A 22,703-nucleotide genomic window follows, 5' to 3' on the forward strand; every position below is an offset into this window, starting at 1 on the left:
TACTCAGACACCTCAATAAGTATATCAGGAATGAACACAGAAGGAAAAAATAAAAAAAAAAAAGACAAAAAAAGCTACATCTAGAGGCCCAGAAATAAGATTCGCTGAAAGCCCATCTGAGACTGCAAATGATATTCAAACACCTAACAAAAGGTTTCTCACACAGATAAATGAAAAACAAGGACAGAACCCAGAGCTGGGCTCCCCATGCAGTGAGGATGGGGTACCCATTAAAGGTGCTTCAGAAGTAGCCCCAACAGGATAAGGCCACTGCCTCAATTTCCCCATGAGCCATCAGACAGCAGAGGCAGCTTTCTGAGAATGAGAGTTTGGGCAGAGGAATGAATACAGTCAAAGGAGATGAAAAACCCAGAGAAGTCACTGAACTTGAGGTGTGGGTGAAAGTGAAATGAGGAGCCAAGACTGGATCATCTCTACTGCAGAGCAATGGAAGAGCTGGCACACATAAGCACAGGTCCAGTGACCAGGACTAAAGGATATTAAAGAAGATGGAACATAGATAAACCAAAGACAGAGCTAGCTAACCTCATTTTTTAAAATAAATGACCTATTTTCTCGACAAAGGACATGCAGCAGATCTAAGCTCTCTGAAGGTCAATAAAGTATTTCAGGCAGTGCTATACCAGAAATTACTAAACTTTGGGGCTGATAAAGAATTAACTAAAGAGGAAATGACAACAGGTTGTGCTAAAAGACAAGCTATACTGCTTCAGGAGGAGGGTCACTAAAATCTCCATCAGGATTGCTCTCATCCAATATTTTTAATAATGCCCTTGAATAACAAGATTAGGGGTAATTACAAAGTTGTAAGGCACATTTAGTAAAGCGGCAGACTGAACTACTATACAGGAAGGACTGGATTAAATAGAGCAAGGCTCAAACTCATGAAGACAACTAGGCTAATATGTGGTTTCCTTTAAAATGTAGGAGCATTTGCTGGAAACCTGGAAGAAGGAGAAAACCTAGATATATCAGTGAATTACAGGATGACTGCATTACCAAGGTCATGTGCACAAGGGAAAAAATATGTTATTTTACAATACAGCAAATTACTCCCAGTGAAGAGAAGGAAGTATTAATGCTATTGTACAAAGGGTTGCATCAGCTGTCCCAGAAAAATGAATTCAAAGTGGAACAGATCCAAAGAAGGGTCACTGTTGCAGCCAGAGGTACAAAATCCCTAAGTTACTGCAAATGCATAGTGATGTTGACATAGTTAGCCTAGAAAATGAAGATGCAAGAAGGATTTTTGTCTATAAATTAATGTGGTGAACAACCAGAAGGGAGAAGAGTTACTGAAGGTAGGGGAGAATGTTTGGCTGAGAACGGATGGATGTAAAATGAATAGGAGTACCTTTAGGTTGAAAATTAAAAATGCAGGGCTAAGCCTCAGAGCAAAGGTGTTCTGAAACAAGCCTCCCAATAGGATTATCAAGACACAAAAAATCAAACTATTTAATCAGGTTTTGGAAGGGATTATATATAGCATGGTTCCTGGATACAGCAGGAATCCTGAGTCTTATAAACTGGTCACTAAGTCCTTAGAGTACATTATTATAATTTTTACACAACTCCTGCACTAGATAAAGCATGATGTAATCATAAGTAATATATAGATTAGCTAGTTTCTCCTACTTATGTAAATTGGTCCTTGAATACGCTTGCATAACATAATGGTAATTTATGGAAGCGCTTTTGTTCTAAGGATTAGCAAAGTGCCAGAGTCTCCTTCATCAACTTATTGCTGCAGGCATGATTCTCTTCTTTTTCTCACTGTTTCACACCTATGCAATTCAATTTTCTTAAGCAAAGTTAACACTTGATTTATACTGGTAAAAATCAGTTCCAATATTTCACTTTGCAGCTAGGACAGGCTTATTTTAATATTTAACAGGAAAACCCTAAACATTAATAGCATCATTGTGAGGCTGTGTTTAGAGGCATCAGTCAAGATAGGCCCTTGTTCCACCAGACTTTTCACAAACATCTAGTAAAAGCCATTTAGTGGTATGACAGTTTCATAATTTAAATAGATGGGATTAAAAAGAAGACAAATGAGAAACTGAGGCAGGAGAAGAAAGAACTTTTCTCCAAGGTCACACAACAGATCCGTGGCAGACGAAAATGTATCTGTCACTAAGTGCTCCTAAGCCTATGTGCATCCTTTGAAACCAGTGTGCAGAAAAGGCAGGCTCAGGTCAAAAAGGAGCTCCAGCAAGGATGAATATGGCTATGAATTATATTTATAGCTGAACAAGTATGCATGATTTCCATTTGGAATTCGCTCCCAATAACAGTTGAATCCTCTGGGACAAAGCCCCATATGAATACCATATTTAAAAAAATAATAATACAATAATTAACTTTGCAGTTTATACCTTGATTCTTACATAACTCGCTTCCTACTCAGCTGCATATAAAAGGACATCTTGTCAATAGCCTGAAACTTGACTTGATGCTTCAATAGCAGGAATTCACATTTACAACTTTGACAGGTTGTGCCAGTCTTTATAATTCTTATTTTGGAGTCATCATAGTTACAGTGCTGCCCGTGCAATTCTCCAGTTGTGTAACACAGCTGTTCCTCGACAATGTTCTTCTGGGTTCACAGGGCTGTGCCCTTCTCCAAAGCTGCCCAGTGCCTCATCTCTAATGGAAATGCTGATTTTCTGCAGTGCAGGGATGGACTTTGGGAAGCCAAAAGGAGATCCAGGTCCCTTTCTGCTGGAGAACTGTCTTGCAGCAACATCCTCTATCCTTAACTGCACTATGGAAATGAGAACCACATCTCCATCACGGGAAAGGGACCCAACACTGTGTGCAGCAGGCACCCACAGTAGATCATACCCAGCCTTGTCACCAACTAGCGTGAAATCTCTCTGCTCCCAGAGCACAGAGCTTATTCAAAGCTTTTTGCTGCCTGTGGCGGATGAAAATTGTTGCCTTTCCTTTCCACCCTCACAGAACTTGCACGTTCGGCAATTGCACTATACAACCATCTGTGTTGCGAGCAGGTTTGTGTCCCACTTACTACATGCATATCGTCTGACTTACTTAAGCCAGCACAGCAGAACTCTCACTGCAGAGCTGTGGATAATATTGGCATCAACTGCAAGACAATGGACATTACCAGGCAAAAAATAAGAGATGGTCCATGATGGAGGATAAATTCGAGAGGGCTGTAATATACATGTATCACATGCCTCTCTAGTTCACAGCACAAATATGCATGCGTAACCATAATGCAATACACATGGCAAAATATTTGATGGTGAGCTAAACTGAGAAATCATCTGACAAATTTATATCACATGCTTACCTAATTCACCACTCTGCTGAGCCCATTACTTTCTGCACACTCATTAATCTAACTGTTGGCCTATAATTAATACCATGTGCTTACGCAGTCCATCGCTCTCTCCCGATCCTATCACATTCTGCCTACTTATTAATCTACCACCTGGACAGTAACTAACTTGACCAGTACTGAACCAGTGAGGAATTTTTGCTCAAAACAGCAAACATGACATATGAACCTTAGAGTTCATGTTCAGGTTTTTGACTTGGTGTACATTTAAAACTTGATGTAAATGCAAATCTACATGCAACCAGAGACGTTACATATATTATATGAAATAAATAAAGTATTAGTGATTTTCAGTCTTAGTTGATGCACATGAAGTTGAAAAAGTTAAAACAGACTGCAGCCTTTGTACAAAATTAAGAGATTAATTTTTTAAAAAATGCACTACATTATTCCACAGAAGGTACTCTAATATCTATTGATTAATAACTATCTTTTAAAAAAATAGTCCCCTTTGATAAAACTTACTGCTTTTAAACAGCTGTTGTGTTAAGATTTTTCTTGACAATGAAGGTTGATGGTTAAGGTTGCATCTTTTCTGTTAAAAAGAAATCAATATTCCATAACCTCAACCAGAATTTCCTGGCTTCAAAATCTCTGGGGTACCTTTCAAATTTAGTGTCAGCTGCCTTCTCTTCCAAATATCTTTTCCATTTACGTTTATAGATTTGTATTAAATATATATATGTTTTTTCCGCTAATGTAAATGTCTTTAAAAAGATCTTAGACTGATGGTTTATCCATTTAGTATTCACACTATCTGTAGAATATTTGAAAGAAGAGAAAATTTTACTAGAACTCTTAAGCCTTTTTAGGTTAAAACAGCAAAGCACAAGTTCCTCAAATGCAAGGGCCTGTCTACTGGAAACGCTTGTGGTTCTCGCATCCATGTTTTCTAAGTGAATCCATATGTGGTGTGTCTTGCTGCCATCACAAAAAATGTCCAGTTTCACTAGGGGGCTCTAGCAGAGTGTCAAAAAGGGTTGGAAATCTAATTTGGATATATCTTTTTCTTCCATTCATATTAATTAATATTAATTTCTACAACAGCAGAACAAATGACTGCAGCAATAGTCTGATATGATTACAGAAGAGCTGTATAAGCAAACGTACAAACCCCTACACCTGAGTACGAGATGCAACTTGAGTGAATAATTTACACCTGTTTCCTTTAAGAGGCGTGAGTTGGTTGAGCTTGGGCACTGCTTTTCTGTCCTGGGTACTCTCCTCAACACAACAGCACCTGGCACTAAAGAGGGTTGGTAAGGGCATGCTCACCTGAGTCTGAAATGACCCATTTAGTAGCACTGAGACAACACCTATATACGGTGGGTGCTGGGTGACAGGCAGGCAGAAATGACCTCATGCAAGCCTGCCTGTCCCAAAGGAACATTGCCAATTACTGTCTTGATTATCAGAGTTATAGAGTTGGCAGTCCTTGATTTTCTGCCTCGGGAAACACGAATTAAAATTGTTCAGCAGAACTTTGGCATTGGTATTTGATTAGTTATTTCAACCTCCAAACTCTTTAGCCTTAAAAGTTCAAGTAAGTTCATGTTCAAAGGATCTCTTAAAAATACACAGCTAAAAGTTAAAAGACTAGCTGGAGATTCCAATTTCTAGGGATTATTTCCTGTTTACTTTTCATACCAGCTAGCCGAACTCTCACATTTCATCTCAGAGGCAGGACTCAACTGTCTGCAGAGGACATAATTTTGTTCCCTTACACTCAAACAGGCAAATGCAAGATGGACTCCCAGCTCTATTTGCTAAAAAGGTAGAGCAACACACGGGAGGTAAAGAAAGCTGTTTCGGGAAAGGGACACTGAACGGAGCACAAGGAACTTCTTTGTTTGAGAGCGTAGGAATCCAAACACTGAAACTGCTGTGGTATTTTGGATATTATCCAAAACAACAGAGTCGCTAGTGAGAAAATGAAAACTGATATATTTCAGTTGGACAGTTTGTACTTTTTATGCTACATTCATGCACAACAATCAAAAGGCAAGAATCTGGAGCCCTCACTCAGCCTCGCTTCTCACCAAAGTAGGGGGTTTACGCTGCTTATGAAACAAGAAACGTTTTTGTTGTTGCTTTTAAAGACAGACAGATTACATTCAGCCATGGGCCAGAGGAAGGAAGACAGAAAAAAATAACAAGGGTGTTTGTTAAGACATTGACCTTTCTAAAAGGGCTGTAAGGGCTTGAGAATCATCCTGAAGAGAAGTTGTACCCAGCGCACTTTATCATTATCAATAGTAGGTTTTTCCATATGCTGCTCTGCTTGTACCCTTCATGCTGCCACTGGCATATTCCTTCTGCAGCTATTATGCAGAAACTATTCCAGACTGACAAGAACATCTATCTGTGCATAGCCAGTGATTACCTATGGTCACACAGCCTTACTTGCAAATGAAAGAAGGTAAGTGTAAAACCAGTGTGCACATACAGTACTAGGGCAGAGCATTTCTGTCAGTTCACTAAAAAAAATTGCCTTTAGAGAGGAAGAGTACATGTATGATTTATAATAAAGATTTGAATCAAAAAAGTTCTACACAAATGTCATTGTTAATAACAATGAAATTATCTATATGTGAATTGACTTTAAACAACATGTTTTTCAAAGTTTTCCCTGAACCATCAGACAGCCTTTGGGGACTACAGAAAAAACACACTAATATGGCAAATGTTATAAATCCTCAGAATAACTCTTATCCCATTTATGTTTTGATTCTGTCATCGCTATCCATCTATCCTTATCCTGAGGCAGTAATGAAATACAAGACTTGTTTCAAGTAGGGATGAGTGAGCACTGTACTTTGAAAGCTATAGTTAACTAAACGGAGCCCAGACTGCATCAGTGCATTAAATGTTATGCCAGTATAAATCCAAACCCACACTGCCATAACTCTTCTGGAGCTTGTCTTCCATTACAGCTAGTGAGAGGAAACAGGGCACATGGCAAAGCAACAAAACTGGCAAATTTGAGGCGTTCTTACTCAGACACAGTGCAGTCAATATAGTCAAAAAGTGGTGAAGGCTCTGTTTACAAAGGGTACATTTTTCAAAAGTGTCCGAGTCACACATTAGCCTCAAGGTAAATTTGTCATCCTGTTCACATGATTCAGGAATCCTGGTTTCCAAAATCCTAAATATTGTGCAAGCACAAAGATGTGAGAGGTTTTTACATGTGACCCTACTATGCCAGCAGAAGAACATTTTTAATACTATTTATTCTGAAATAGCAATGCAACCTATTTGATATTAATTTTCAATGGCTCTTAGTATAAGGCTAGCAAAAATCACTGATAACAAAAAATAAAAACCCTTTTAAAATTGTATTTGCAGTTGCTCATTGGCATCAACTTATGATATCAAGGTTAAAAGTTACAGGGACAATCATGAGTAAATTATGATATACCTGCAGAGTCCTTGACTACCCATCTGAGTCTCTCCCATCAGGAAAAAAAAAAATTCTGACTGTTTTTTTCTCATAGAATGTCATTTTGGTTGTCATCTGCTTTTAAGGAGATCACAAAATTAAGAAGATAAACAAGGTTGGGGAATGGAAAGCAATATATGCAAATATTTTCCAGTTAATATATATGTTACTGTTATTTGTTAGGGTCAGAGGTTCATCTGGTTGTAGTTAAAAAGTTACAGAAGGAATTGGAGATACAATATTTTACTATAGTGGGTTTTTTTTAATCCGCCAAGTAAACAGATACAGAATGCACACATCGGGAATATGTGGCTGAAATCAATATATGAAGGGAAAAAAATGAGCAACATGTCTGGCAGGCCAACCTACGGCAGGGGATATGACTGAAGAAAGAGTATAGTACTTAAATGAGTGGGCAGGCAGGTGGCAATGGAGATGAGATGGGCAGGCAGAGAAGAGACAGGCAGAGAGAGGGTGGTAGTGCTGTGGGGCACAGCTCTTCGCTCCTGCCAGCAAGCTTGCCAGCCTGGGAGAAAGCTGTCCGGTCTGTGCACAGCACCCTTAATGAAAAACCTCGTTTGTCTCCTCTACAGCATGGTCCTGCCTATTTTTCTGTCATGAGGGATACTACGCAGTGTTAAATTATACATAAATATGAAGTAGGACTTTCTGTCGGAAATGAAAAGCTAATCATCCAGTAACACGATTTAGTGGATGCTTATAATCAAAACAAAGAATTAACCACCAGCATTTGAGCAATTCAAACTGTGCTTTCTGTATGAGTTCATCTCTACTCATGAAGAATAATAGAGGCTTAACAAAATATTCTTCTTCCTGGGGCAAGGGGAACGTAATATTTATCTGCACTGGTTTCCAGTGGGACATCACGTGCCACAATCAATCATCTCATAAAATATTATGAAGTAAAGCAGTGGCAATTTAGATAATAACGTGGCAAACTAAGTTACAAGAAGAAATAAAAAGCTAACCAAATTAGAAAGTTCCCAGTTTTATCAGCTCACAGGGTTACCAAAGCTCACGTCTTAAATTCTGCCAACTTTATTGTAATGTTTTCTTCTTTTTTTTTTAAGCTATGGAGCTGCCTAGAATAGAGTCTATAGTTAGGCATGAAACTACAGCAAACTTACAATGGACACAGATTCTTTATTTTCTTTCAAAACAGGCCATTAATTCTGATGTCTCTTGAGTCCTCTGTGTAGTAATTCTCTGACAACTTTTCAGACATTTTTAATAAAGAATTCATCTCTGAATGAAACCTGGGGAATGGTAGTTCTGCCTTTTTTCTTTTATACTTCTTCAGCACTAAATGCCTCATGTCCATTTGTTTAAGAATATAATCTTGGGAAACACATGGGAAAAATCTTTCAGTGAAGAGACTGGGATTGTTACAGACAACACATGGAGGTAACCCACAATGGGAATGACACTGGAACTGAAATGTTACACCACTTATCCACTGTCCCTCTGCTTTTCCACCTACAAGCACACATTCTTTCATTGACACAACTCTCTGGCTTGCAATGAACACAAATTTAACTCAGAATATTGAGAGTGCCACTCACTGTAAAAGTTATTTTTCTGTTCACAGCCCTTTACCAAGGGGTAAATACATCCAACTACCACAGCAAAAGACCTCTTCTAGTACTGCAGAAAAATGCTTTGCTGAACATTGTCAAATAAAACTCACACACACATATACACAAAAACTGGGATTGGTAAAATGCTTAGGTTTTCCTTTTAGAAAGGGAATCTTTCTGCAAGGATCAGAGATCCTTTGGCTTCCACAAGTCTGATAACTCATCATATACACACATCTTAGATTTCTTGTGGTCTGCAATTAAATCCAAATATTAGAATACAGGGCTGATTTTAACTCTGAGTTTGTTTGATACAGCTCATCTCCCTACAAGGAACACAGTGGTAGCTTTATTCCGTTGAGATGGAAACTGTCACCAGGGTCTGGAGAGAGGTGCAGCACTGCAGCAGTAGGAACTGGTCTTCCAGAAGACAGTAAGTCCCACACTATGGTCATTGCCTGGTGAGAGAAAACTGAAGAACGTGTCTCCAAAGAGTTGAGGGATGAATTACCCGTGTGCTACTAAACAAGTATGTAGTGTAATTATATCCATGTTGTTGTAGAGCTAACTTCCACCAGAGGTTACTCTGTCATGAAGTCAGAATATTTGAACACAAATGTGAATAATAAACAATCCTGAACTATACACCTTAATTTTAATTTTACCCTCCTGATATAAATCAATGTATTGATGCTTATGTGGAGTATACATTCGAATTCTGATTAATGACACTGTTAAGTGGATCCATACCTGAGAAATTGATCAAAGGTAAAAAATGAAACTAAAGCAATCTGTACACAGTGGGATTCAGCATGTTGTTTCCTTGTGGAATATCACTAATATTTAGGCAAAGTGTGTCAAAACTTTTCTGTGAGGTAAACATACTGCACTGCTTCTAATGAATGTTGGTAGAAGTGTAATGCAGCTTTAAGTAGTAGTTATAAGTTGATGAAAGCTGACAATTGACTCAAGGAAAAAAAAAAAAAAAGAGTTGACTGGTCAAATCATAAAGCAGATTTAGATTTGGCAGAGACTCTGTAAGACAGCTGTGCTTCACCCTTTTCCAGTCCCTGAAATGCATTACTGAGGCATTGAGGATCCTTTAAAGTATATACAACTACAAAGGACTTTTTTGATGGATAAGCATATAAGGGAGGGGTAACGTGTTGATCCTAGCAATTCAAAGTATGCAGGAATACAGTTATCTTCCAGTCCCTGAAGAAAAGCTTCAGAAGCAACACCTTAGAGCTTGTTATTCTCTTACAATCAATGCAATTAGACAACATATCACCCATCTTCTCCTTTTTCCTAAATCAAATGGTGGTCCTTAAAGAAGCAGAATCTTTAGGAGGGCTCTTGTCAAAGGGAGCAGCTGGCTGCTCTTGCATGACCTAGGACTTCAACGTGGCTAACAAGCACAGCGGGGCTACAGTGTAAGCACTTTTAGCTGGATATAAGCAAGTATCCACTTACTGTTGGTTGCATAACATATGGCGGATGAGGCATCCATGAAGTACTCTGGACCTGCATATCAAATACTTTCAATTAGCACAGAAAATTTTAAAACAGAACTGAAAGATTTACTTGAAAATATTCTTTCTATTACAGCTATGGAGCTAATTTTGGCAAAAGACTTAAGTCATGTAACTCAACACAAAATTCACTTATGTTTCATAAAGTTATTCATGAAGGAAAAAGCTTTCAAATTTAATTTGATAATGTTTTCTACTGAAGTCAGAAGTCTGAGCAATTGTACCACTTCTATGATCCACTCCATTTTATCTCATAAAGCAGTTTTCAATATTCCATGTTGTCCTATTTTTTCATTTGTATTGTTTGCTTTCATCCATCAATATAATCATGAACATGTCATCCAACCGACAGTGCAGGAGACATAAAATGTTCAAAGTTTATTTTCAAAAGTATCTGTATGAACTTTCAAAGGTATAACATTTTCAGAGATCCCAGAATGATTTATTCTGTTTTCGGCAAGAACTGCAGATCTAATTCAGAGTTTTTGAAGCTTATTCTAACTGAAAGCTTCCATGGCAATGCTGGCTTAAGATGTCCCTGCCCCCCAGGATCAGCTCTTACCTTGGGCATTGTGGGGTCCATTCCCACCAGAACTCTATATGCCTCACCAAAGTCATTGTTGTTCTGCCTTATGACTGACATGTAACAGATTCCATGGATACACCAATTTTACTAACAATTACATGCATTACAGAGTGCTTGCACATTTGTTGTGGCATCGCTGAGCCATAACTCCTTCTTGTGCTAAGTGTGAATGGCCCGTATGCTATCATAATTCAGACTCAACCCCAAGAACTGTGTACCCTAGTTTCCTTTTGCATCAGTCTGGGAACCACAACACAGTGGAAGTACACAAAAAATATAGCTGTGCTACAGCCATCAGTGGGCACCTCACTAGCTATCCCCAAGCTCACAGAGTTGGGCATGTGGCATCTCAGACTGAGCATGAGCAGGGATGACTAGGAGAAAGTTACAAGGTCCTGATTCTCCAGATGCCCTGCGATTTTGTTAATGAAGCAAGTGATGAGAATTAATTGTATAACTGTGTGCTTCAACACTTGCTGAAGTTTATCAAAGTAGATTTTTTTTGTTGAAAAGCAAGCTTAGTGAAACATCTTCAGAACTAAAATCAGTGCACACACATGCAAACACACCTCTACTACAAAATTTTCTGTTGTGAATCCCTACTAGTTAAAATATATTAGAGCTGCCACAGCTTGCTGCTGTTGATTGCTCCCACTCTTGCAGTTCCTCCTCTGTGCCAGGGCAAATGCCTTTGGGTTTACACTGCAAACTATTCAGCTTACACTGCAAACTATCTGTGGAGAATGACATGGGTTTAAAAAAAAAAAAAAAAATCAACGGTTTTGGTGCAAATGCATCAAACCATGAACCGATGCAATGGTTCAAGTCAGGATGGGAGAAGGGAGCCACTATGAACTGTGGAGCAGTGGGGGGAAGAAGTGCCTGGGTGGCCTGAATTCAGTGGCCTGAGTAAGAGGGAGAAGGTATGACTCCTAAGCCAGCTTTGCGACTGAGAAAAGCACATGGGAGCTGCACTCATATGTCTCTGGCACTGACATTTCTTTGGTGTTGCCATTTACTGAAATTTACTGCGTTTATCTCACCAAAACAACTTTTGTTTGGCAAGTGTTACACAGCCATCTAAAATTAAATAACACAAAAGTCGAAGAAAATTACAAGAATAATTTACCTTTGAAAATCAAGTTTGAAACACAGTAAGTGTAAGCACAACCTCCCAGAATTACCTGTAAGCAGTAGCATACCATCTCCTCCCCCTCGCCCCCGGCAACAAACCAGCCCTAACATTAAGAACAACCCACCATGCAGCTTTGCAAGTTTTGGTAGCTTATCTCAGGTAGGACTCAGGACTGGAAGGGCACTGATGCTACAGGACAGAAATAACTGAAATGGGAAAGTATATAGCCAATGACCAGCTTCAGAGTGAAGTGATATGTTCCCAGAGAATGGCTAATAATAAAACTATACAACCTGATTTTGACTTCCATCTCAGAAAGCCAGAGCACAGCAATAATTTCCCAGTGGAGATCTGTGAGGGATATGCTGAAAAGAGAAATTCTGAACGACAAAACGTGTGGGAGACTAAAGAAGGATATGAGGACAGTTATCCTCAAGTAACTTGCTTTGTCAGGGATTATTGGATAAAAATGAGTGCTTTTAAAGGATGCTGTTACTGGAGGAAATACTGCTGAGGTCAAAAGGTCAAAATACAATGCAGTCAACATAAATTATAAAAAAATGCATTTAAAAAAACTTCTGGCTAATGAAGTGGAGCCAAAATGACAAAACATTTCAATAAGAATGATAAGCTTCTGCTGTTGTCAACTGGAAATGAAGCAAAATGCTGCTTACTAGAGAAGCTGATTGAAATAAAAAAATCATGGTGGCTTTCATTGCTAGTGTAAAAAATGCAAGAAACACTTAAAACCCTACACCAAATGATACCTGAATACTACTAGAAAGCCTTTTGTTTAAAGTGTGACTCAAGAATGCAAGCACTCACACAATTTTCTGTGGTATACGCTCTGCCTTCATCCACATCCAAAACTTAATTAACTGGGGAACATAGTAGACAAGCGCAAATCTGACGTACCTGATATGTAGAGACAGGGGAAGCAGCAATGAATGGCGTGATTGATGTCTGTGGAATCATGCGGTTTGTTGGAATACTGTACGGTGAGGAATAAAATCTGCAAACAAAGAACAAAAGCGAGATTTTTTGAACCTTTCGTCTGCTAGGCTCTGACTAACTAATTCACTGCCTCCTGGGCAAAGACAAAAAGAGTCTACACAGGTAATTATGTCCATCTATTTCCAAAACCACAATACAGAAGATGTGATGGCTCCACTGAACAGATCTTGAAAATGGAAAGGAGGAGGAATATTTACACAAAGCATATTTTTTTCACTTCAACTAGCACAAATATAGAACTTTGCAGTACAAGAAGTAATTATCTGAAATGCAAAGACAGCTGATTTTCCAGAGTGCTAGCTAGTGAAAAGAAATTTCTTAGGCGATATCGAAGACAATATTACTGATTTCATTTTTACATGTGGTACTGTTTTCTTTTCAGATCTTAATGCTTCAGTGCTGAGAATAACACATTCCACATACATGCCTGAATTATTTCATTAAGGGATGGCTACAAAAACTCTGGCTGAAATTTTCATATTCAACTAGGCAGAGAGCAAAAAACCCACTTTCTGGTGAAATGTATCAGGAATTATGAGTTTAAATGCCCCAGGCAGCACTGAAAATCTCAGATTTAGTTGCTTTTATTTCCACTGGTGCATGCTATGAACAAAAGTTGCACTATCTCTTGCTTGATGCTAATAAATGTTATATTCCTTCTCCTTCCCTGTGGGTTAATGATAATTGATAAAATTATCACTTAGAAAACATCACTACTAGTGGATTGTGTAAGTACTTAATATGTGTGTGCTTGTAAAGATTTTTCCATTTGCCCTTTTTTCAGTTTTAACTGTAAGCCAGAAGAATAAAGTTGCTTAAAAAAAGAATGTTTGTGGTCTTACAGCTGTCAAAATGCTGATATTTTGGACTCCGAGAGAGAGAAACACTCCTGTGCAGTGTTCTCTTGTCCAATTTAAACCCCATGCAGATCCTTCTCATATAGCATGCACCAGTCTTACAAGTAAAACAAGACTTTGCACATATGTTCTCTCTGTAACAGTGAAGCAGATTACACTCCCTGTCTTTTTATGGTTTTGTGTTTTGTTTTTTTTTTTCCCTCCCCACGCTGAGGCAATCAACAGAAGCTTTCCATGAGAGCCATGCAACAAAAAAATCATTACTGGTGTTTAAACAAGTGCTCTATTTCCTGATCACCCTGGCATCCTGGATTTAGTACTAATCAGTCTAGTTCAGACTGGATGCATTCATTCTGGATGCAGGCTCAAATAACTACCGGCTTCATCCAACCAATAGCCTCAGAAAAACAGGCTGCTGTCTTTGAAGGTTGGGCGGAAACATTCAAAGTTAGGAGGGGAGAGGGAGACAGAGAAGCAATCATTTGTTCTCTCTATTCCAAGTAAGATTTTAAAATGCCAAAAGCAGCAGGTGGCGTCTGAGTGATTTTTTGTTTAATAGAAATATATTGCTATTTTAGGAACATTTATCTGCCCTTACAAAGCTCTCACAGAGACTATTTTAAAACTGTGCCATTGCCCAATTTTATGTATATCCTATTACGAGAACTTTGAGGCATTTGTATCCCACTGCTTGTATCAAACATTAAGTTCATACAACATTGCAGGGGAAAGGATTTTTACAGCACTAGCTGGGTTCATCTACGGCATTAGCATGATGCATATGTTATCCAAGTCCTGTTACAGGGGGCTTCTCTCAGATCAAGGTTAACCAGAAATCACTTTGGCTATGCTGTTGCTAAGTGGATGAACTAAGAAATGCTGCGTGCAGCAAATGAAAACAGTCAATGGCAGACTGACAGAATTTACTCTATGAGTAAAATGTATAATGTATAGAAATACATACAAACCTCTTAAACTGATGGACAGTATAAAAACAAAACTCTTTTGAGAAAACAACACAGTTTTGCTCATTCTGTTCTCATTCTGTCCATCAGCTTGGCACTGATGCTGCATTCATACTTATACTGCGTATGAACTGCTCGGACAAAGACGAGTGCAGGGGAGAAACAACTTTCCATTTGGAAGTAGTGCTGATTCTTTAGAATAAACTCTTCAATAAATCCCAGCAAATACTACCGAATTTACGGAAAACGTGTGCTAAGCCAAGAACTTGACAGACAGCTAACTATTTCAGTTTCAGCTTAGAGATGCAGTTATCTGAATAGTACATAAGCTTGTGGAATATGAACTCTGGTAATGTGAAAAATACAGCCCTTCCAACAGCCCTGCCAATACCATTTATCTGTCGCAGTTTGGAATGCTCTCAAATAAGCATCAAATAAAACATACTATCAGGACACTCAGCTATATTTTGTAAATTCATGCACCAGAGCATCAAAGAAGAGAAAGGAAGGAAATCTGATGCAGCAGATGGCAATGTGAGAAAATCCAGTTTATAAATTTCAATTTTAATAATAATAAATAGAGTTTAACAATCTGAGTCACTGTGACAGGCTGTAGGTCAAACTTTTTGCAATCAGGAATCCCTTATATCCAGAGACAAAGGCTTGTGTTCCTGCCACAGTGTCACTTGTGCCCAAAGGGATCTAAAAGAAGGATGAGGATATCTCTGCCACGCATGAAGTACAGTGGTATGGTGAGGATAGGAGTGTCCTTGCTGAGGACAGACTCTAGCAGACCCCCCCCCCCCCCCCCCCCCCGAGGCGTGAGATGATCAACCTGCCACAGTGCTGGAGCCATGCACTGCCCTGGCAGGACCTGCTCACAAAGAGGGCTCAACATGCTCTCACCTATGGGACACGGAGGCATCTCCCCAAATTCCCTTTACATACAAATGGGCTAATGTCCTAATATGTAATTGGCATAAGTGGCATGCTGGGGACCTAACAAAAGACAAGAGGAGCAAAAATGCAGGAGTGGCCTGTTCTGGTGTAAACCCTACAGCATCCCAACAAGATCTGCAGCTGTTGACCTTGCCGTATTTGATCTTAGGCTTTCCTTTTTTTTTTTTTTTCCTTTGGGCTCAGGGGGAGGTGAAATGAGGTGAAAGATGCATGTTGTAAGTAAGTCCAAGGGGATACGGGATTCTCAGTCATCAGAATATGTACATCAGAAAGAGGAGTGGAAAGAGAGATGAATTATACTGACTTTGACTCATTTTAGATATATTCAATTATGCCCCCAAGTTTCCTGGCATTAAAATGTAAAGTATCTGGTATGGTACTTTGAGAGCTGTAAGCTTTGTGGTAGTTGACCTGTGGGCTCTAAGGAAAGTTCTCCAAAAGGTGTAGCTGCATTTTCTGCAAATGCATTTGCATCCTTATATTGGCCTGGGCAGTTTTTTGCAGGCTTGAGCCAGTGTCCCTGCTCCTCAGCTGCAATTGCAATGCTAGAAGCAAAAGCGTAGAAAGGCAGGCAGCAGGGGTGAGGCAAAATGGACATTGCCCTTGTATTAAAAATAGACCTTTTCAGCATGCCTAGATTCCATAAGCACAGGGAAAACTCATCACTAGGAAGCAAAAAGATGTGCCTGGATGCTCCTGAAGAGGAGTTTATAAAGGGCTCAAAAGAAAATGTTTTTAAGAGATGTTAAAAAGAATCATGTTCCCAGTACCTCATCAGGCACACACAGGCAATGCTTTAAGAACAGTTTCTGTTGCTTAACAGACAAATAACATACTCCCCTCCTACATCAACCCTCCCCCCGCGTTTGGGGACTGCATTGTCTGTAGCGTCTGGTCGCTACTTCCCTGCCAAAAAATAGAAAAAAACAATCCATATGGTTCCCATCCTATGGGGGAATGTGCAAGCTTCCACACAGAATCTGCACAAGAGCAAGATCCTGTTTGCACTGCAATAAACACCATTTGCTCATGCCTCGTGCCTGCGGGCAGTACTGAAAAAGTTAGATTCATAAATAGTATCCTGGGGCTCAAATAACGTTAAGAGTATTACCAAGCGTTATCAAGGCAGCAATTTTCTGTTGCAATAAGCCACACAGTCAGATGTTTGAGATGAAAAAGACCTATCTGAATATTGAGCCCATTGGCCAGCAAATGTGCAGTATAGTCCCCCAGATATCAGATATTAAACTGATACAGCACATCGCAATCTGAGTCAAATGGCCAGGAGGACTCAAGCCTCAGGAACATTTAAAATCAGCATCCTTACAGTGCAAGTACAAGAGCTCTATTTGTTCTTTGTGTGAGTGCATTAAACCACTAAAACAATATTAATACCACAAATTGAAAAATCAATAGCATATTACAACGGGCACAGTACTCCCCAAAATAAAACCTGAGTACCTTTGTAAATGCAATTCAGAAAAGGCTGATTATAAAACAAAAAAGGCACAGAGAGATTGGCAGGGGAAAAGAGCTTATCTACTGTAGTGTGCGGTTACCACGTCTTCAGTAACTCATACTGCAATGCTACGGTACACTATGGGCCAGATTCTCTACTCCATTATACCAGTTTTACGCTGATGTAACTCCACTGGATGCTTAAACAGAGTTACATGGGCATAAAAACAATATAATGAAATGGAGAATCAAGCTTTACAATGTAATAGACTGAGAAGAAAATTATCTATTCCTTTGTGGGGAAAAAATCTTCGCTATTTTTAGTGAAAGTCTCTCTCACACTCTCTTTTGTTTTATTCCTGCTATAGATTTTCAAGGCAAATACACAGTTATGCAGTAATAAAAGTGATAGTACTACACCATGAGCAGCGAGAACCCACCTTTTCATTTGGACAACATACAAGAGTCCAGATTCTTCCCTGAGGTTTTCTTATGCCCCAACCCAAAACCTAATATAATCCACACCTCTTAATTTTAAACACCAGTCCGTGACACCTGCAGAGACATGTCTCTCTAGTAGGCCTCCATCCTCCATATAATCCTGTGTGGACTTAGCAACTTACATGCATCAAAATGCATCTATCAACCCGATAAAGGATTCTAACAGACATCAGCATATGCAGTCAATCTTTCTTTTTAAGTTTTATCGGTAATTCGTACCTCACCTGAATCTTCACCTTGGTTTGGGCATCTTTACATTTCCCGTCTCCAGCCTCAGTTCACTAAGCTCCATGCTGGTGGACACCCAAAGGACTGAGGGACTCATGCTTATCACAGCACATCAATGAGTCCTGAGCTGTGTGCACGGTCAACACCCACTTAACCTGACCGCCACATCAAACAGGCCTGAAGGTGGTCTTTGTTTTACAGACCTTTGGGTAACATTGCTCCATGCAAACCTTAACAGCTTGGTCCACCTTACTGCCAAAGTATTATGCAGCATTTTACCCACAGGGTGGGTATGGGCACACCATCCACACAAGGGGGCTGCAAGCAGCATCTTTGTGCTCACTTCCAGACTGTCCTCGTTGTGAGGAAGAGCAATGTGTTTGCCTAGCGCCCCTTCACTGACGATTAAGTTAACCCGGTTTACTTCACAGTGTTTAAGAGCCTTTAACTCTCTTTCACCATTGCCACACACCTGCTACGATAACTGTGTCTTGTGTCAGTGAGCAACAAATCACATTTGCACATTTTACAGGTAAAGCATTGAGGTGCTCCCAAACTAGCTAAAATAAAACCCATGAGCTAGATTTTTATTGTACTTGCAAGTAAAGAGGCCTATGAAAAATAGTAAAAATTTATAACTACAGGATACGTAGAGCCTATTCACTGAATGCCTGGGGAGCTAAAAAGAAACTGTAACCAAAGGGGCCTGACGATCCTCAGGTGACAGCATTTTAAAGATGCAACCAAAGGATGGAACAACAGTTGTGTAGTTTTTGGTGGACAGATCAATTTTTCCGCATAGTAAGAGCTTCTCCTCATGATACGGCATACAACCAAGATCTCACCATAAGAGCATTTTGAATCAGATGGTTTTGTCCTGATGAAATTGAAAATATTTTGACACTCTACAAAGAAGAGATATGTCAAAGCAGTAATTAATTGTCACTCTTAGAGAGATATCTAGTGCTGTGGTATATTTCATGCTTTACAAATAAAAGAACATTTAAAAAACTGCAGAGCCAAAATTCTCCATCGGGTACTATTTCTTTTCACAATGATCAGTGACAGAGTGTTCAAACAATTGAGTGACCAAACCATCTGAGCAGCCTGAACACCTGAGCAGTATGGGTACTCTTTGATAAAAATAATGTCTGATTCTGAGATAACTTTCATAATTTAAAAAAAAATATTCTTGAAGTAAAATGAGATTAATCTGAATGGATCATTCAAATTACAGTTTCCAAAACATTCACACAACTGACATGCAGGAATTCATTTGAAATAAAAGCCAGTTGTCTAGATGAAACCCTGGTGGATTATGAACTAGTGATGGTTTTATTTATAGCCTATAATGTGTTACCAGCTGAAAAGTATGACGATAGAGAAGACAGACTCATTTGGGAGATCAGAACAGGGAAACAGAACCAGAGGATTCTGAAATCACAACTCTGCAAACCCCCTCTTTTTTCTGAGTTGTTCTGGTTTGGCCGCTTCCTCCACAACATGGGAATATCACGAGTCCTACAAAGCTACTGCTTGTAACGGGCAATTAAAGCAAAATATACTAACTATTATAATTGATTTTTTTTTTTTTAACTATGGGGAATGTTAGGTTTTTTCCTAAATGCTTCAACTAGCAGTGCCCTAACAAATATTTAACAAATAAACCCATTCTCATCTATATCAATACATTCTTCTCTTCAGCTGGAGAACACAGACAGGAGTATGCATGGAATTTGATAATCGTATCAAACATCTCTCTGATCAAAGAGTGACTGTCAAAGAGTTCAGAGTTGAACCTCCTGCTTCTCTTCAAATTGTTGTTAACCTATCTGAAAGCATAGCTAGATTTCAAGGCTCTGTTTTTCTAGCTCATGAAATAATTGGAAATATAATCATGCAGGTAAGTAACACAATGATGTAACTTCTCTACTAAATTTGAAAAAAAGGTTACAATTCTTTGTGTTGACAAATGGTAGTTGAGAAATTAAGAAAAGCGTTGCTCAGAATTTTACCCCTAAATCCCATCTGCTTACACACTGATTTAAGGCTTTCTCCCTATTTGGCATTTCTATTCAGACAATGCCATGGAAGCCAGCCAGCCTGTAGAGAGAACCCCAGATGAAGTAACAGCTCTATTATCCAAAATATGCTGGAATCTTCAACGATTATTTTAACAAAAGCAAAGTCAGTAAAGGGAAACTTTACTGGTTTCCACTTCATGACAGAGAAGGATTAAAAAACCATCCACTAGCATTTGCCAAATAGAGATAGAAACTATTAGGAAAAACAACTTCCCATTCAAATGGATATTACAAACAAGAGGGCATAAAAACAAAAGGGAAACTAAAAGAAGAACTTGACAATATAGCATTACGTGCTTCAGACAAAATATGACTGAATGAATTTGCTTCTGAATAAGTTTCACTACAGAAAAAGAAAACAGAAGATGGCATTCAAAATAATTTTTAAAAAGGCACAAGAAAACATGCATTCCTTACCCATTCTGTATAGCAGCTGTTGGATCGTAAGTCAAAGCCATGCCAGCCTGCACATAGTTAGGGAAAAAAAACAGATTTTTACTATTACTGCAGAAAAAAAAAGAAAAAGAAAAATGAAAGACATTAAACGTATTCTAAGCCAAAAGGAATAAAAACTGAATGCAACTTAGATGGAAACCTAAATTCTCCAGGGAAGCTCAGATGGCCCAAAGCAGCACGGACAGGTTGGCTACGTCCCCTGCCTGAGAGATCCCTGAGAAACAGATCTGTTCAGTATGTTGGTTGTCATCTCTCCATAACATTTAGGGCAAATGGTGCTTTTGTTGCACCACTATCAGTTAATAACTCCACTGAGATCAATGCATTTACATCCCATTGCTCGCTGTAACAAGACAGGGCCAAATCCTGTTGTTACCTGTGAGACAGGTAGTTGCTAAATATTCTAAAGCCAACTTCACCAGAACTTCTCAGGAAGGAGTCTCATCTTTCCTACAAAGGCCACACCCTGCATGACCCCAGTCTAGCATTTCCCCAGGCTGTCACTCGAATTTACTGTTAATTCATTACCATGAGACAAGAAACAAAAAGTGGGCTGTGAAGCAGAAAAGACCAACCAAAAAAAACCCCCAAAAAACAAAACGTGCTTAAGCTTTTAAACAAGGCTTTTAAAATACTTCAGAGGTCTGGACAGCAAAAGAATTTGTTAATGGGTTACACAGAGCCTTTCAACTGCGGTTCACAACCAAGCAGATCATGACCTGTGTGAAAGGATTCGGCAGTGTCAAAACAGTGTCCAGTTAACAACCGTCACCACCGCCAACCATTAGCAGACGTATCCACAGGTACCACAGGAAAGGCAGGTAGAGAGCAGGGCTGGAGACTGAATTTCACGCTCCACCTTATGCTCCAAGATGGCAGTCAGGGCTGTGTGGGAAGGACCGCTTCCTCCCCAGCATTTACTTTAAGACATGGGACTGACAGTCTCTCCTCCCACATACTGCATTTGCCTTGACTTTTTGTCTCCTGTATTTATTTTTTTTCCCTTCCCTTTTTGAAACACTTGCCAACGTGAGACACTACCAGGAGATGGGAAGACATCTCCCTTTGTGCACGGCTAGAAGAGGAGAAGAGAGGGCCCCCGTTACTCAAGGTGCTGCTCTTCCTTTGGGAGCAGCTGAAAAATGGCTATGGCACCATCCCACCCCAAGGCACTGTATTTCTCTCCACTTGTCATACAGACCATATGCTCGTTGCCTGAGACGGGAGACAGCAGCATTTGCTTCAAGGACAGGTGCTTTACCAACCACGTGGCAGGGTCTGTGCTCCTGGTGGGAGCTTTTAAAGCCCCTGGACCCATCTACCAAAGTACTTTCGAATAATGGCATCTGCCCCCTTCCAGATGGCTGCTCAGACAGGTCAGGAAAGCGTTTGGGCTTGGCCGGCTCCCGCGCAGGCAGGTGAGCAGCCAGGGTAAATGCTCTGGTGACGAGCAGGCAGATAGCGGGCAGCACTCCTGGAAGAGCCAGCTTAGCCCAGCAGCTGCACGCTGGTCTAAGAGGACATGGTCCAAGTTTCCAGAGGCCCAAAATAATTTCTGATCACACTACCTTATGCAGCCAAAAAAAATGTTCATGACATTATTAAATTTGTATATTTTTCTCATTATTCTTTTAAGCAGATGCTAGGGCAAATGCTTTCCTTTTTGAAAATGCCATTGCTTTAGTAAAATATGTACTATCTCCTAAGCAAAGGATAATTCAGGAGACTAAGGCCAAGAACACATGGCTATTTTTTTAAAATGCATTCATTTCATACAAAGAAAAATAAAAAAGGCTATTTCTGCAAGTTTAAAATGTCAAAAAATCAAATTTAGGGTGACCCCAACCACTGCTAATTTTGATGTAAAAAAATAAATTAGCTTAGAAAATCATAAGGGATGATCTACTTAAATTTTTTTTACATTCTTATGTCTTACACATTCTCAGCATATTGTATTGTTTGGTAAGGTTGCATTAATTACTAATGGAAATGTATACAGTTCATTTCAAAAGAGAACCAATAGAACTTTAATATCATAAATGTTGGGGTTTTTGTCTGTAATACATTTTAGAGAAAAAAATCTTCTCTTATTTTCCTTTCTCTTTTCAACACTTGTAACGTTTGTTATTGCTCTCTTTTTATATTTCTTCACTGGTAAAGACAACTAAAATAGCATGTATAAGCCCTAGAGGAACAGAAAAATTAGTTCTAACAATTTTAAAAAAACCCTTAAAAATAACTTAAGATATTCTCTGTAAATGAAGGTGTTGACTTTTTAACATCTCATCACACATCTACTCAAGACTAAGAAAAAAACCCTTATAATTCCTTGGGAAAGGAGAGATTCGAGCTTTCTAAATAAGGGAGCTTCTAGATCTAGCAGTCCTTAGAGTTGCCTGGATAAGAGCTCACTATATCCCACAGCTCACATTAGTGGACCTGGGGACAAAGTAGCAACAAGGGAGGGAGGGCTGGGAGGAAAGGGGAAAATGAACAATTGCT

At 39.3% G+C, this 22,703-nt stretch overlaps 1 protein-coding gene across 6 annotated transcripts in view; it reads right to left on the reverse strand.

Annotated features, from left to right (window-relative positions):
* RBMS3 (RNA binding motif single stranded interacting protein 3) overlaps positions 1–22,703 on the reverse strand; it is a 733,333-nt gene that overhangs the window by 62,361 nt on the left and 648,269 nt on the right. For all 6 annotated transcript variants that reach the window (XM_069770881.1, XM_069770870.1, XM_069770862.1 and 3 more), the window contains 3 exons: positions 20,163–20,209; positions 12,594–12,690; positions 9,899–9,949 (listed from right to left, as the gene is read on the reverse strand). In XM_069770881.1, the coding sequence (XP_069626982.1) occupies positions 9,899–9,949; positions 12,594–12,690; positions 20,163–20,209 (195 nt within the window). The remainder of the gene's footprint in view (positions 1–9,898; positions 9,950–12,593; positions 12,691–20,162; positions 20,210–22,703) is intronic.

The sequence above is a fragment of the Haliaeetus albicilla genome, chromosome 2 (assembly GCF_947461875.1).
Source record: "Haliaeetus albicilla chromosome 2, bHalAlb1.1, whole genome shotgun sequence".
NCBI lineage: Eukaryota > Metazoa > Chordata > Aves > Accipitriformes > Accipitridae > Haliaeetus > Haliaeetus albicilla.